Genomic DNA, 17696 nt, shown 5'->3' on the forward strand with positions numbered 1-17696 from the left:
TTTCAAATTAGATAGATGAACGATGACATCTTTGTGTCCCAAAGAAAATATGCTAAGAATATTGTGAAAAAGTTCGGTCTAGAGAAGAGCTCTCACAAGCACACTCATGTTAAGCTCACGAAGGACGATCAAGGAAAATCAGTTGACCAAAGCCTTTACAGGAGTATGATTAGCAGTTTTCTCTATTTAACTGCTAGTCGTCTTGAATAGCGTATTCTATTGGTGTTTGTGCTCGTTATCAAGCCAATCCTAAAGTCAGCCATCTTGCACAAGTCAAACGAATTATAAGGTACATCTCTGGAACTGTAGATCTTGATCTCCTATATTCCTTTGATACCACATCTACTCTTATTGGGTATTGTGATGCTGATTAGGCAGGGAGTACTGTTGATAAAAGCAGTACCTCTGGCGGATGCTTCTTTCTTGGTAACAACTAAATTTTAACAACTTAATTTCTTGGTTTAGCAAGAAACAAAACTGTCTCTCTCTCTCTCTCTCTCTCTCTCTCTCTCTCTCTCTCTCTCTCTCTCTCTCTCTCTCTACAACAGAGGCTGAATATATTACTGCAGGAAGTAGTTGCACTCAACTCCTCTGGATGAAACAGATGTTGGCAGAGTATGGAGTTGGACAAGATGTTATGCACTGTTCTGCAACAATCAGAGTGCTATCAACATTTCAAAGAATCCTGTGCAACATAGCAAAACTAAGCGCATTGACATCAGGCATCACTTTCATTCGAGACCTTGTTGAAGACAAAAAGGCGTGTCTTGAATATCTCAGTAGAGCAAAACAACTTGTTGATATCTTTACCAAGTCTCTGGATGCTAATTGGTTTGAAAGCCTTCGATCCTCTCTTGGTCTATGCGTGATTTTTTATAGCAATTACTCAGTGTGTGCCCTTTTGTTAGAAGGCCCACAAAATCTGTTAATTATCTTATCTCATGGTCTCATGCTTCTGGTAGGCCCATTCGATATTTCTACAGGGCTTTATTGCCACACGTTTGGAACGACATCGTTTCTTCTTGTCCTGATCATTAGCTCATGCAAGGGGTGATTTATTTCTCAAGGTTTTGTGAAGTTATCACTTTTTTCGAAATCTCTCAGCTTCGCTCCTCATACATTCTTGCCTTTTGGTTTTGCTTAGTCTGCGGTTTACTTTCAAAATTTTAGAAACAGTTATTTTCCACTCGCGTTGTGCAATTTAACCATTGTAGGAACAAGAAGCGGAATTAGAACCTTTATCCTTGAAAGGAAAGAAGAGAAGACAAAGAATGTCATGAAGAAAGCATCTGTATCGGAGATTAACAAACATGGTGTCCGGATTATGGGCATGCGATCCAGTGACTGTGCCGATGGTAAGTCCGAAGGTACTCTCACTGGGTCATCGCCCCTTCTGCAAACCCTTCTCTCAGTGCTGTCAGAAAGGCAATCCCTAAACCGCCTATAAGAAACTCATCTTTCTATTACTGATATCATCGGTGATGTTGCCTCGAGCGATTCTTCTGAAGACAGGCCTGAAGAGACTACCACTCAAACGTTGAAGAAGAACATACTGATGTCTCTCCTCTTGAAAGTCCCCATGTAATGGTATAAGGTACTTCTGAATCTCTCTCTCATTCTGATGATGTAGAGAAAAATGTAGGAGATCGTGAAAATCTGGAGTCTCTTCTTATCACTCATGAACCCCCGTATGCTGATGTGATCGGATGGATATTAGGTTTAGGAAAAAATGCCGAGAGCAATGTTCCGACATCCTCTGCTCCTGTTCCTAAGACGGATGTTGTCATCAAATAAAGGAAAGCTGTAAATGATGTTGTTCTCGTCTTTTTAAAGGAAAAGGTCGTTCATGATGATGAAGTCTGTCTTGCTGCTCTTCTCTCTGAGGAGGAGAGGAAAAAGAGGAAGACATCCGAGGTAAGAAAATCTAAGTGTACTCCTGAGAAGACTAAGAAAAACAAGAGGGTCAATGTCGGCCTCAACAAGAAGAAAGTGATGAAAAAGACTGTGGTGCAAGAAGTTGCAGACCATCTCCGTGACTTTGAAGAAAAAGAAGAGGAATTACCTCTTGTGTGTGTCTCTCTCAAAAATAGATGGTTTGTGTAGTTGCAAAAGCTACCCAAGAATGTTCCTCTTGCTCTCCTAGATAATGTCTCTTTTCACAAGAAAGATGGTATTCGGAAGTGGAGATTTGTATATCATCGTGCAATTTATCCCAAGAAAGAGTTTTTCGGTAAAGCTCTGAAAATTGGAGAAATCATGGAGTTCATGCACGATGCTCAACCGATCAAGACAGTTTCTGATATTTGTCCCTACTACCACACTCCGGTAAGAGAGTTCATTGTATACCTCTCTAACTCTATCGATCTTCTTGACGATGCTGATTTCAGAAAGGTGTTCGTTAGAGGTCACTGTTTGTATATCTCTCCTACTGTTATAAATTACTTTCTTGGTCGTTAGAGGTCACTGTTTGTATATCGCCTTCCTTCCTTAGACACTGTTGCTAAGGAAATCTTCGGCGATGAAACCACGGTATGGCCTACCAAGGGATCTCTGCCCTCGTCTGATCTCTCCACCAAGTATAATGTTCTATACTATATCAGAATTGCTAATGGGGCTCCTTCCTGCCATGGATCGAGTATCAAGGCAGACCTGGCTTCTTGATCTATCATATAGGTACTCACGCTTCCTTTGACATTGGAGAATTTGTTTTTGATAACTTGGCAAAACATGCCAAGTCGTGTGCAGTAAAGCTTGCCATCGGCTTTCCCTAGATCATCACTAGCATACTGCTCAAGCAAAACAAGAATATTTTTCAGAGTAATGATGTTGCAAGAAAAAATCTTACTCCGCTGACGATCAGCCACAGGCTGTTTGAAGGGAAACATACTTGTGATCTTGCCAGACCTTCTGTCGCGACTTCTGTGTCTACCGACAGCATTCTTAAGGTAGCGACATTTTGAAAGGCCTACTCAACGAAGTCTCTGCTCTCCAAGGTCTCATCACTACTTCCTCCCATAGGAAAGCTGTTTGCGAATGTCTCATTAAGGCGATGACCACTGCGCCTTCGTCTACTGGAGCCTCTACCTCTCAATCATTTCCTCGTACGCCCAGTACTGCTATTAATGAAGATGAGGAAGAGGTTGATGAAGACTCTGAGATTGGAAACTACGACCATATTCCATCTGCTTAGTATCGTGTTGTTTCTGTGATCCGAACTAGTTTCTCATATTTTTTTCTACGGTCTGTATCTGGTTTATGTGGTTTGATACTTCTTGAATTGTGTATCTGCTTCTCATCCTTCCTCCAAGTTTCTCTCTGAGACTTATGTGTGATGGATTAACTCTCTACCTGCCTTTGGACTCTTTTTAAGGCAATCAGGGGGAGATGTGTTTGGTTACGCCTGGCTGAAAGGTTGAAACTTCTGGTGAAAAGTGGTTGTGTTATGTTTCTAAAACTTGCATGGCCGATGATTTTTATTGGTAATTGTGCGCCTGTGCTTGCCTTCAAAATAGCCAAATGGGGAGTTTGTTGTTACGTTTTATGTTGGCTTATTTTTACATGGCAAGCCTCCTCAGAAAGATGTCGGTCATCATGCTTCAGGTTTTGTAGATACATCTTTCTTTGTTTTCATCTTCTCTTATTTTTGGCAAGTTTTCTGTTTATGGCTTAACCTTTCGCAGATGACTTTCCTCGCTTATATTTCCGCGTGTATGGGTGACGAAACCCTAGGTTGACTTCCTCTTGAGTAGGACTGCTATAAAAGTCGTGCTTCTGTCCTAGCAGTCTCTTGACGCTTTTGATCAAATAATCAAGGTTCCTAGACGTTCTCTACTACCGGATTAGGAAACTGGTTGTTTTGATCCTCAGTGGTGTAAATCTATAAGCACACGTTAGGATTTGAGTGTTTGAGATATTGTCGGTTCTTGTGCATTCGTGATTGAAGTGTTCATGTAAATTGACGTTGAAGGTTACCAAGCATCAGAGAGTGCTTGAAGAGTGGAATCGAGAGGGGTCTCAAATTCAGGGGGAGTCCCTGATTTGGTAATCACTAGTAGTAATGGACTTAAGGCATTGTTTATTTATGTTATTCATATAAGTCCGCGTTTGTACTATTGATTACTTTATAGTGAATTCATTTCCACTAGCTGAGAGCCACCAGATGTAGGTGACGTTGCACCAAACTGGGTAAACATATTGCGCATCCTTTACTTTACATGTTGTTTATTTTACTATCCATTATCTGCATCAGAGCAAGTTCTCGAACACATTGCCTCTACATTGTGTGCGATATCTTGCATTTGTCGTCAAACAAAATTTCAATTATGAAATTCGAATTTGGGGTTTTTTATTGGATTTCTTTGAATAAATTGATTATGTGGTGTTTCAGGGACGTTGTCTTCCATGTTTGGGTTAGAGATTATCTTTTTTAAGCTTGATTCCTTTGAAAATTTTGCATGCCCACTACGTGTTTGATTTCATCAAGAATGTTTATTTGATTATTTTTATTTTAGCTTTTGGCGTGGTGTTGACTGAAATTTCTTACAGAGACTAGTTTGATGTCTAAATTTCTGTTGTGAGTTTAAGTTTTGGGGAAAATGGAAGAAACATGACTTGAGAAAAGAAACGTTCTTGAAAGGTGAAATTATATACCAAGAACGTGGGAAGGGATGAGTGAGTGACAAATCATGTGAGGGTTGAGAGTTTTGGTGAGATTGGAGTCGCTAATTTGAATGTTTAAGCCACTAAAAATTTCATTTCATACCTTTGACCCAAACCTAAACGTTACAAGCCTTAAAGACCTTTGGAGCAACTTGAAATGATATGTGCACATTAGTGGAAATCAAGGGAGACAATGGGGAATATGATTGTGTTGAATCGAAAACTCTCATAACTTTGATCATAAGTGTTCTCTTGAAGGTTGTTGAACGGGTTACGAGACTTGGAATCCAAAAGTTACGAGACGGGTAAGCAATGTAAAACGGTCTAAGGTAATGTGAGCTTGTAGTAGTTGACTTAAAGTTTTAAAATCGTGAATTTTTTAGTCAATGTAAAACTATGGACTTGTTAGGGCGGCGCAAAAAAACCGGTAAAATTGTAAACCGGACCGAACCGTTGATTTTTAGACCGTTGGTCCGGTTTTAAACGGTTTAAAATTTCACCGGTCCGGTCCGATTTAAACTTTTAAACGGTCCGGTCCGGTCTAAAAAATCTAAACCACGGTTTAGACCGGACCGGATCGGTTAGTATTTAAATAAAAAATATATGTCTAAAACGGTCCGGTTTAAGACGGTCCGGTCTAAAACAGTCCAAAACGGTCTAAAAGAAAACAAGACCGGTTATTATTTAAGCAAAATGTGAATAAAAATTAGGCTAAAATAAAACGGTCCGGTTTTTAAAACGGTCTAACGGTCCTAAACGGTCCGGTATAAAACGGTTTAAACGATCTAAAATGGTTTAAACCGGACCAGACCGTTTTAACCGGTTCGGTCCGGTCCGGTTTTTTTTCTTATTTGGTCTGGTCCGGTTTAATTTTTTTAAACCTTTTAAATCGGTTCAGTTTGATTTTTTGATCGGTTTTAGACCGGACCGGACCGTGCACGCCCCTAGAACTTGTAATTGAGGTTCGCATGCATTAATTGATATAGTTCGAGCACCGAGTTTTATCTATTCAGTAGATAACTTATGTTGTATTTTTTGTTTAGTTTTGTGTGTTGCTTGAGGACAAGCAAAGGCTCAAGTTTTGGGGTATTTGATGAGTGCATTTCTTACGTATGAATCCACCTTCTTTAAGCTAAAATCTAACTCATTCTTAAGTATATGTGATAGTTATTGCAAGTTATTCATTAGTATTTCAGGTTTTGGGTGCTAAATCGAGTACCGGGACGACATTGGAGTTATTTACGAGGTATGGGACACAAAACGGAACAAAACGGCACATTTTTGGAAAAAAAAAGTCAAATCTTGGAGTAAAAAAATCAGAGTTCATCGCGGCGCGGTGAATCTCAGTGCGCCGTGATGAAACCCCTAAGTAGAGCGCGAAAATTTCTAGCATTCACCGTGGCGCGGTGAAAAGTTAGTTCGGCGCGATGGTCCCCACCGTGACGCGGTGGTGACGAATTCTGAAGAGTTTATTTCCCATTTTTTAGCGAAGCTGGGCCATTGGATCTCCGAACAAAGTACGTCTCCGCGACGAGAATCTTATACAACGATTATTCTAAGCGTTATAAAAGGTCTCGGCGCGGCGAAGTAGAACCCTTGCCGCGGCGAGGTCCATTATTCTACAACGCTTTGAATACCCGTTGTAGAAATTTGTCGCCACGTCAAAAAACACATGTTTCCGCGGCGAAGATTCTACAACGGATAGTCTAAGGGTTGTGGAAAATCTGAAATATACTAAATTCTATAACGCTTAGCCATAAGCGTTGTAAAAACACCCTGTTTCTACAACGCTTAGCCATAAGCATTGTAGAAACACCCTGTTTCTACAACGCTTACCCATAAGCATTGCAGAAACATCCTGTTTCTACAACGCTTATGTTAAGCGTTGTAGAATCCCTAGTTTCTACAACGCTTATTTTAAACGTTGTAGAAAATGGGTTGTAGAATCCAACATTTGTAGTAGTGCTTTCAACCTATATATTCAATTCTTGTAACCTAAAACAGACTTTTGCCTTTATTTTAGTTTTTCTTTTTGTGTTTTGCTAGGGAGAGATAGAGATTTTGTAGAGTCGTTCATCCTCGTCTATGCTATAATCACAATATTTATTCTCTTCTCCTATTCTCTTGAACTCCAGTTTTTTTATGATTATTTTTATGGCTTTTGTTTTGTTGAATTATGTTTTTCTTTCTTCTTCGTTGTTTCTCGGCTACCCATGAACTAATTCCCTTAAGGGCTATGGTGTAGCGAGTCCTTACACGGTTGTTGATTCAATTATACTTTATTGAAGTATTTATTCATTCTATATTGCTTTGCTTAATATAATTTTGATCGTAATGATTGGATCTTATTAGCTACCTCATTCATGAAGTTTATATTGACTTGATTCTTGAGAAAGATTAGGTTGATTGTGTACGTGAATTGAATTATTGTACTACATACCTAGGCTAGAGATAGCTAGCTAGGTTGTTACTGAGTCGTTTAAGCATTCTTCTGTTCAATGCTTACCTTGTTTTTAGGAATTGAGATCGAGAGATAAAATTTTGGCATAAGTTTAGGTCGCTAGATGTTCGAGGGAGATTTACTTATATCATTATTGTGAACGTGACTAGCAAAGTATGAATATTTAAATTATGCGTTATTTCTGTGAATCCAAACCATCGAATAGACTCGTGAAGCCATAGACAATACATTCGCATAATTGTAAAACCATTGTTTATTGATTATTTAAATTATTTGTTCAATTCGTTTCTGGTGTATTTAGTTATTAATTAAACTTAGTCCTCGTGAGATTCGACTCGTTCTTACGATATACTACTTTTGTGACTACGTGCACTTGCATACGAAAAATTCGCAACACTAAAAAAGAAAAATTAAATAAAACATAAAATAACAAGAATGAATGGATGATAAGAAGGCAAGGGCAACGACTTCGCTAAACTTTCCTATGGTTGGGATTCCTAGAACTACGCAGGATTTTTCGGTCATATCTTTGCTAATCACGCTCACGTTTTAGTATCGCTAAATCTTTCTCGAGCTTTTAACAACCTATGTCAATATTTCGGAAAATTATCTCTCAATCTCAATTCCTAAAAATACGAGAGTCCCAGAGCTAAAGAGAAGAAGAAAAAAAATGTTTAATCGATGGTGAATGCGATAGTGATGAACGAGTTTTCTTCTTTAGTTCTCATTATCTCCCAACTATCCAAACAAGAAGACTTAAACCTAAAATTAACAAAGCTTGTGTTTTTGGGGACTCTAATTCATATTTTTAGGTTTCCAAGGTGTTTTCGGACCTATATGGGCCCTTGGATGGGATTGACGGCTCAAAACGGGCTAAAATTGCGAATTTAAACTTTGATGATTTTGGCATGTGCGTGGTGCGCGGAATTACTTTGCAGCGCGCAATCGTGCTTGAATCGTCTTGAATTTCTTCAAAACATCGCGCCTTGACCCAACAACGTATTGAACAACAAACTAATCTTCAAAACCTGTAATTCACCATAAACACACTAAAAACTATCAAAAACACTTGAGAACTCGCGATTATAAAGCAAAAAGATACGTGATTAACACGTATAAAAACGCGCCTATATCCTCTGATATGATTAAGGATCAAAATTATTGTTGGGATTGATCTAGGGTTTAAGAAAAAGTTTAACGCTTCGGTAAGCGGCGGAATTTTAAAAATTTTCTTTTACAAGTAAAACAGTTTTTACTAACCTAGACAAAGAGCAAGCACATGTAAATAAAACTAATATGAGCATAATAAATTTACTAACCTCTTTAGAAGCTTGAACATTGATGAGCCTTCGGAAGGTTGAAAACGTTCGTCTCCCTCGCAGCACGTCTCTCTTTCTTTCCTCGGCAACTCGAGCAACCACGAAAGTTTCTATCACTAAATCACTCGAGAGAAAAGGAATTAGTGAGTGGGCACTTTTAAACACTACGAATTAAGAACAAGTCTTGAAGTCGCAGAGCTAAACTCTAGGTCACATGAGGACCTAGGTGCCAAAACAATAAAACGAAATTGAAGAGAGAGGGAGAGAGAGGATCGGCCAAGTCTAGAGAGAGAAGCTCTCAATCTCTAAAACTTGGGATGAATGAAATGTGTGGAATGAGGCTTCTATTTATAGGAGAGGTCTCACCTTCAATAAGGTAGTTTCCTCTTCTATAGAATATCACATATTCATGAGCAAATATTGCTCATTTCCCTCTTATTCCACACGGCCAAGGCAGCCTTCTAGAAGGCTTGGATTTGTTTCCTTTTTTGTTCCTTGCCTTGCCTTTTTCTCACTTGGCCGAAATTCCTATTGCCATGCATAGGAAATTTGTTTCCTCTTTTTCTTTTGGCAAGTATCTTGATACATTTATGCACAAAATATTCTCTCTTTCTCTTGGGTAGTAGGCGCCCAACATGTCTCTAGAAGGAGCTTCTAGAAGCATCTTCATTTGTTCATGATAACATGAGAAAGGCCCATTAAGAATTTTCAATAAAATTCTTATGAAATGAAATTAATCCACAAGGCCCAATGATCAAGTCATGGCCGAGTGTTATTGAGTCATCAAATGACCTTGTCAAAAAATTTATTGACATTCATTTCATCCTATGTCTCAAAAGATAAAAATATCCTTTTGACTATTTTCGTTCTTGTTTTGACTTAGCTTCCAGTTTAACTATTCCTAATCGATGTGATTCATGACAGTGACCTCATGGATCCAAATGAACAAAGCTTGAGCTAAATACTTGGACTCAAAAGTTCACAAACATTTTCCAAGTTTAGCTTAATGTCAACTGACTCCACTAAAGAGTTGACACTGAAAATCTCTCGGTTCAAATGAATTTATTTTCTACTCAAGAATTCAACCTAATTGTAATGAGTGGATCCACAGAATATTATCAGTGTTTACCCTTCATGAATATCATCAGCTAGTCGGGATTTACAAAATTTCCATTTTACCATTCTAGCTGTTATTTCCTCAACTCCTTTGTCGCTTGTGAATAAGTTAGAAACAATGTATTGACGAGGAGCTAACAAGTCACATTGTTTCATCCAAAAGAGTCAAGACTCAATTTGGACACTGGCCAGTTCATTTATTCACACTCCAAGGAACAAAGCATGAGGTGACATACATTGCATTTCAGCAATCTTGTACATGAATTCCATATCTATGAGAACTTCACAAAGTTACTCATGACATTCTCACAACTTAGTACTTCACCAATAGGCCTTGTTCGGAAACACATAGTGAGTCCGAACTCTGACTTTCTCAAATGAGAATACTAAGGTGTGAAATGACATGTCTCATTTCAGGATTAAGGTAAGCACGATGTAATTCATACGTAGTGACTTCAAGACATAAGAGGTTAAATGGTTTGTTCTTATCTTGTCTCTAGAAGTGCACTGGTCAATTCAGTACCTTCGGAAGATACCTAGAAGAACTATAGAGTCTCCAACTCTCAATGCCTCATAACCAGACATCATAGATTCTTCTAACAATCGTATTGAGGTCAATAGTCCTTTGACCCTTAGATTGCGAATATATCGTTTTAAGCAAACTACGAAGGGTTTGTTCATGCAAATCTACATTTGTCTCTTCGTAAGTTGTTTAGTTTGTTTATGGACTAAAGACTAACGTTTTATCATAAAGCTTCAAACAGACACGAAAGAATGAATGAACGTTTCAACTTTTTATTAATGAATAAGCAATTACAAGCAAGAGTCTTCATGAGACTATATGACATCAAATGTACATAAATACACACAACTCTTCTTGTGGGCACCATTGACAACAATTATTATTACCTTGGTCCTCACTTTCATGACTGGCTAAGCATTTTTAGGTGGTTGAGGTGTATTGATTCACCTCGGGTGCATTTAGCTCGGGCTGAGCTTTCCTTGGTCATCGAGGCGCTTTATTTCAACAGGCATTGTGATACATCTTATGTCAATTATTGTCGATTTCTCATTCTTAGATGCCACACTTTCTGATCTCCTTTGTAGCTTATCCTTGTACAATGTATATTCGTTGGAGGTGACGTTCCAACTCTAGATGATCTTTCGAGTTTGATCATCCCAAAATTGATAGTTAAGCTTGGTGACTCTATAGCCAATAAAATAACACTTCTTAGATTCTCGGATATGGTTTATTTAATCAATATCAATGCTCATGAGAGATCCCTTAGATGTGGCATGAGATATTGCATTTCACATCTTTAGGTACGTCATTTCTCATGAAAAATGTCTTATTGTTCACTAAAAGTTTCTCATAAATTTTAGAGAGACCTTCATCACATGCATGCAATGGTCTTCTCCTACGCATTGTGAGCAACGTTCTTCGACAATGTCTATCGAATGACTCCCAACACATATATGTCGAGTATATTCCATTCACCATCGTCCATCATCCATCATCCCTAGTTATGAAATCAGAGGTTGATAAAGGTTTTTTTCATACAAATAATCTTCGATATGCATACTCCAGAATGCATAATATGAAAAATTGAATTTTATGATCCTGTGCGCAATGCCTTCTTCGCCTTCATCGTTTTTTGAATCACAACTTCGACTTGTTGCTCTGATACCACCTTTTGGGATTTAAGCCCTTAATCCGACCAAAAAACAAATATAATTACAAAAAACAAAATAACACACATATTTATCGTGCTCCACTGTCAATGCGAGAGCTATGTCCACTGTGTCACTACATATTTGATTATACACCTAATTCTAGAATAGTGTTTATAATCTATCTTGTGCTCTGCAAATAAAGGCGGCAAACATAGTATAAATAGAGAAAACTATAGCTAACATATAGTAGCCTAAAATTCCATAAATGTACAAATCAATAGTTACATCGCTAACTTGCTAAGAATAGAAATGAATCCAAGAATAAATTAAAAATCTGCTCTACATTAAGCCGCATAGAATATAAACAAGATCCATAAGCTTACATGAATCAATGATGTTGTGGATAATCAATTCGAGCTCGGACCTCGGAGCTCCCAAACTCGAGCTCAAAGTTAAAGTCAACTCACATCTTAGCCCAAGCTTAAGTAAGCTCAATCTGAGCTAACTACATAAGATCTCAGCGCGAGCTCACCTCAACTCACTCTGAGCTTAGCTCATCTAAATTTGGAGTTCAATTCAGCTCACTCTTGACTAGCTCACCATCTTCTAAATATTCTCTTCTTTAGAAATTGTCTCACCTTGAAACTAGTTTTGCATTTAATTTTCTCAATATTTCCTATGTTTTCATTTTTTCATATTCCTTAAGCATATTTATTTCAATTATCATGTATCTAGTCCAATCCCATATATTTACCATACGATATATATATATATATATATATATATATATATATATATTCATTCTCATCATTATTTCCTACAATGTCACATTCGCGCTTAACCTCAAGGGACACCGAGATAAGTGTTTGATTCATTGTAAAAATCAAAGACGTGTGAATTGTGAGGTGATAATCCGAGGAAAAACAAATGGAATACTATAGTTGGCCTCCTCAACTAGCAAAAGTAAAGCCTGGAAAAGTAAGCCAGTCTTGGGATTTTAAAATTTTACTTATATAGAGTTCTATTATGATTTAAGTACTTCCATTTTAGAGATTGTGTTGATGTCTTGGAACTTCGTGGTATGAATTTTTGTGACGATTGAAACTACGGTTTGTGAAAATAATATACATTAAAAAGAGTGCTATTATACATGTGAACTAGTTTGTTTTATTCTTTAGTTGAGCTGCTACTGGCGGAAAATGCTATGTGATCATAAACAACATTGATTACTACTCTCTTTGATCAGAATGTTTAATGGACTTAAATTTACATGCATTAATAATAACTATTCCTTGTTTCTGCATTTAGTTAATAAAATTTGAGTTGGCTTTGAGATATTAGAGCATTTTCCAATTAAATTATGTTAAATTAATTGAAAATAAAATCACCACCATTAAAGAGTCTTTTGAAAGTTTTAAATCTCAAATTAATTTACTTTCAAATTTAAAAACCACAAACATTTTGTACTGAATTTAGAGTAGTAATAAACGCAATTATATTAGTAAGGTATATATACTTCATCAGGAGTACTGAACCTAAATTTTCAAAAAAATAATAATAATAATAATAATAATAACACGGCATTAGTGTACAAAAGAGATAATTTTTATATTATAAAAAGTTAGTTTGTTATCCACTGGCTATATTTTTACGCCGTCATTGATTCCTAAAATTAGTAAGAATACATTATAAGGACAATATAAGAACTTGAATATAACACCAATTTCGTTTATAAGAGCCTTGCAAAAAAATCTAAAAACTCATTACTTTAAAAGAAAAAGAAAAAGAAAAAAAAAACCTGTAGTACTTACTTATGTTATTGTGCATGAATGTAATATAATCTCATTTACTATGTGTACGTTTCCTGGGATATGAGCAGGGAGTGCGTCACGTTATAAATCGTCATAAAATCAAGAGTAAGTCTTTCTTTAATCTTTATTTATTTTATTTTGTTGACAAATTATTGCATATTTTCTTGCTTTCTCCGCATATATACATGCAGGCCTTCGTCTAATAATTTTACCGCAATGAGGGGATTCCAATTCTCAGCTTATTTTCCTTTACTGGTGATAACTAATGACTTACTACAATTTTTTATTTGATATCTTCATTCACTGTACCAGATTTTGATTTAAAATGAATAAATAAGAATATCCAGAAACATATACGGATTACTAGAAATACTCTTCAACAAAAATAACAAAATAATAAATAAGTAAAATATTAATAAATTAGGCAAAGCATTTCCTACGAGACACGTTAACACCTTTTTTTTTACCTATACATACTACAAGCTGCATACCATACTTACTTTAACACCTATTGCTAATATGACAACAGCTTCATATTAATGGATTTATGTACCTAAAACATGTGTTTTGCGGAACAAAATATTTCAACAGTAGCCAAAGATGCTTCTTCCACAGATAATAAAACTTATTAAAAGAAAATATTATCACTTATAATTTATAAATTGGGGTTGAATTATAGTTTCAACCATATATATCGTACGCGTCTAGTTATTACTATAATATTTCCCCAAATTATTTATAAATTGCATATATTGATCATTTTAGCTCATCAAACAGAAATTAAACCGTGTAGAGAGACAGATATATATTGAGAGTGACATGGGCGTTGTGGCCAAAGCACATAATTCATCAAATGTGTGTCCTCTTTCACAGAAGATAGCTATAAATCTAGCCCACCTTGGGGAGAGGCTTACTGTTAACTCATCTGTAAATCCCAGCATTATAATAAAATTCAATCACTATAGACTCTTAAAAATCTTTTTTTTTTCTGGATCATAGATTCGACCCATTTCTGGTTTTAGGGTTTTATTTTCAATATTTTTGTGTCACAATACATATATACATTCTTTCTTTCTTTTTTTCTATCTCTCTCTCTAACCCATACCCCCAACTATATTTAACCCATTTTTTGCTCTACAATTCCCTTCCACATCTACTCATATCATATCATATTATCTCCATATCTTAAATGTGTTGAGACACACACTATAGTAGTGCCATGGCTACTACTCATGAGCTTAGCCCTCTGTCCTTGACCCACCTCCACACCAACTTGACTAAAAAACAACAACAACAACAACAAGAACAATCACAACCCAACAAAAGACACCAAAATCAAGATCACCACAATCAAGATATTCAAGAAGGGTATCAACTACTAAACCCTAGCCCCTCCTCCTCTTGGATGTGGAACCCTAATTTTAACAAGGATCACCACCATCACAACCCGCCTCCGCCGGAGCTAGAGACAGCTCCGGCGGCGGCGGAGGAGGAGTCGTGGGAGGTTAGGGCTTTCGCGGAGGACACCGGGAGCGTGATGGGAACGACGTGGCCGCCGAGGTCGTACACGTGCGCCTTCTGCCGGAGGGAGTTTCGCTCCGCCCAAGCCCTCGGCGGCCACATGAACGTCCACCGCCGCGACAGAGCCCGCCTCCACCAAGTCGTCGTCGGGCCCCACCACGCTCCCCCGTCTTCTTCCGCGTCCAACTCCGCTGGGCCCTCCTCTTTCCTCTCCACCACCGGCCCATCGGGCTTTTGCCTCCTCTTCCCTCCACCGGCCCCGCCCTCCACTCTCCTCTCCATCTATGGCTCACCGGAGTTGGACGGTCACCATCCAGATCGCCGCCAGATTAGGGCTGAGGAGCGACCATTGGCGCCGGACGAATTTGGTGGCGGAGAAGAGGTTGATCTGGAGCTTAGGCTAGGGCAAGGTCCGACCTCATCTTGATCTCTCTCTCTCTCTCTCTATAGATATATATAACAAAAAGAGAATAATTAGTCAATTGATATGTTTGGGAGAGTCAAAGAATCAGTGGAATTTTTTTTTTCTATTTAATATCAAGTGTTAATTGATTGGATTTGTTGACCTGAGCCTTGAGGAAGCTTATTTTTACTCATGATCTCTTCTAATAAGGCTAAATATATATATATATATATATATATATATATATATAGTTTTCATATATTCACGGCATACTTCTTCTTCTTCTTCATCTTCCATTTTTGTTTAGTTTTCTTTTGGCTCGGCTTGAATTGTGGAAAGTAATTACAGAACTTATCAAAACAGCTGACAAATCCGAAGGAAAATATTAATATCCATTCTTTAGGATCGATGCTTGAGACTTGTTCTTGAAAGGAAAAACAAAAGGATCTAAGGGTTACATTTTAATTTTCTTTTATTGATTCGTTCATTTATTTTGTATAGGACTGATAAATGTTTTGCAGTGCACTGTCGTTTTCTATTCGCAGATTTTGGAGTGGGAAAATTTGAAAAGAAAAGAAATAAAGTGTGTTTATGTGCGTGAGTGTGCGTCTGGGCATACATTTCCGTGGGGATTATTATTACTATCATGTAATAAAGACAATGAGATTCATACCTCCTGTTTCCACAAACTACGAAAATGCCACTACTCTTCCCCTTAGAAACACCCTTTTGCAAAATTCGCATCAGCCCTTTTGACTGTCATTTATCGACGTCGAAAAAAAAAAGAACAAAAAAAGAGGCATTTATTCTATTCAGAGAGAAGTTCATGGTAATGTCGTGCAATAATTGATGACCCTGATGATTTCACACGACCAACATATACCTGTTTTTTTCCCCTTAATAAAAAACTGTACAGTGGTAATTATTCTAATTTGTATTCTTTTTATTGTCTCCTTACATGTTTCTTGAATACGATCAATATCTCTTACACGGTCTGAAAAAGTATTAACTACGTCTGTAAAAAGGTTATATACATTCTTATTGCTATACTCAGTGACGGAGCCAGGATTTCAATCAACGGGGGCAAATTTAAGAAATATTTTTTAGGAGGGGTATTATCGAAAAAAAACTTACAAAGTTGGGTAAAAAACATAATTATTAGTAAAATTTAGGGGTAAAATAATAAAAAAGTATAAAAATTTGAGGTTAAAAAAATAATTTTCAAAAATTGAGGGGGGGCATTGGCCCACCCTGGTCCCCACCTAGATCCGTCACTGGCTATACTCGGTTTACCACTGCTTCCACCTGTATAAATATAATCAGGTCTTTGGTTAGTATTAATATTATCGATGATAATAATCATCAATTATTATTATTATTATTACATAAGAATTTATAGACAGAGATAAAGTAGATATACGGGCTAATTTAAAATCTTAAAACTGAATTTATTTATAGTTTACTTACAAATAAATTTAACAAGATATTTTTGTGCTTTTTTAAGCTATAGACTTGAAAACATAGAAATATTACTAAATAAGTTGGATATTACTAAATAGTCAAAGTTTTAGTGTAATTGTCCGTCGAGTGTGCAGCTTATTTAAAACTGAATGCAATAAAATTTTATTTTAGAACCTCAACTATTTTGTAAGAATCTAAAATCTAAGTTGGTTAGGCAGGATATTATAGTAATTAACATCTTACATAACTAAGACACGTCATCATTTTAACATCTTTAGAACCTCAATAACGCTCAATAACCAACTTTGCCAAATATATCGGCTTGTGAATAACATCGTATTAAATGCATATTAAAGGAAAGGAAAGAAATATAAATTGATAACACCATCGACAACTTCAAACTGGTGGGCATTCGATCTATCTGCACATATGTAAATTTATCATAATTAACAGAAATTAACAAAGCTTGCCAAATATAGAATTTTTTTTAAAAATTCTAAATATATGCACGTGTATTAACTTCGAAAATTCGTATTGAAAATTTGATCAGCTTGTTAATAACACCGTATTAAATGCGTATTAAAGGAAATGAAAGAAATATCAATTGATAATACCATCGACAACTTCAAACTGGTGGGCATTGATCGGCTCTACATGCACATATGTAAATTTACTATAATTAACAGAAATTAACAAAGCAGCGGAGATTAACAAAAAAATTATAAAGAAATAAACGCTCAATAACAAACTTTGCCAAATATAGAATTATTTTAAAATTCTAAATATATATACACGTGTATTAAATTCGAAAATTTGGGTTGATCAAACGTGGGTGGGCTACAAATTTTGTAAGCAAATTCTAGTAGAGGATATTATAGTAATTAACATCTTACATAATTAAGACACGTCATCATTTTTTGCTAGAGTAAAAATTTGGACGAAATGTTGGCTAGATTACAATTTCAACGTTTCAAGTGACTTAGTTCGACTAATTTTTCTTAATTAAATGGTTTACTGAAATATAATGATGCCAATATATATCTTCATTTTTAAAAATACATAATCTAAAATAATAAAAACAGATGAAGTAAGAACTGGACTTTATAAGTATTAATAATTACCAAGTGAAACCAATGTTTATAAAAAAAAATAATAAATAAATAAATTGAAACAAATGTGTGTAAAGGATATTTCAGAGTAAAGTGGCATATTTTAAATATAATTATCATTTAGTCAGAAGAATTTGTTGCTATTGATAAAAAAAAAATAAT

The 17696-nt window shown here is 36.3% G+C and overlaps 1 protein-coding gene across 1 annotated transcript; it reads left to right on the forward strand.

The window, feature by feature from the left end:
- Window positions 1-14100: 14100 nt before the first annotated feature.
- LOC149404849 (uncharacterized) lies at window positions 14101-15103 on the forward strand. The gene has a single exon (XM_089606822.1). It carries the CDS (start codon window positions 14260-14262, stop codon window positions 14986-14988), a length of 729 nt encoding a protein of 242 aa, XP_089462948.1. The 5' UTR covers window positions 14101-14259; the 3' UTR covers window positions 14989-15103.
- Window positions 15104-17696: the final 2593 nt, after the last annotated feature.

The sequence above is a fragment of the Urtica dioica genome, chromosome 2, assembly GCF_054948205.1.
Source record: "Urtica dioica subsp. dioica isolate 48M chromosome 2, U.dioica_male_clone48M_v1_H2, whole genome shotgun sequence".
NCBI lineage: Eukaryota > Viridiplantae > Streptophyta > Magnoliopsida > Rosales > Urticaceae > Urtica > Urtica dioica.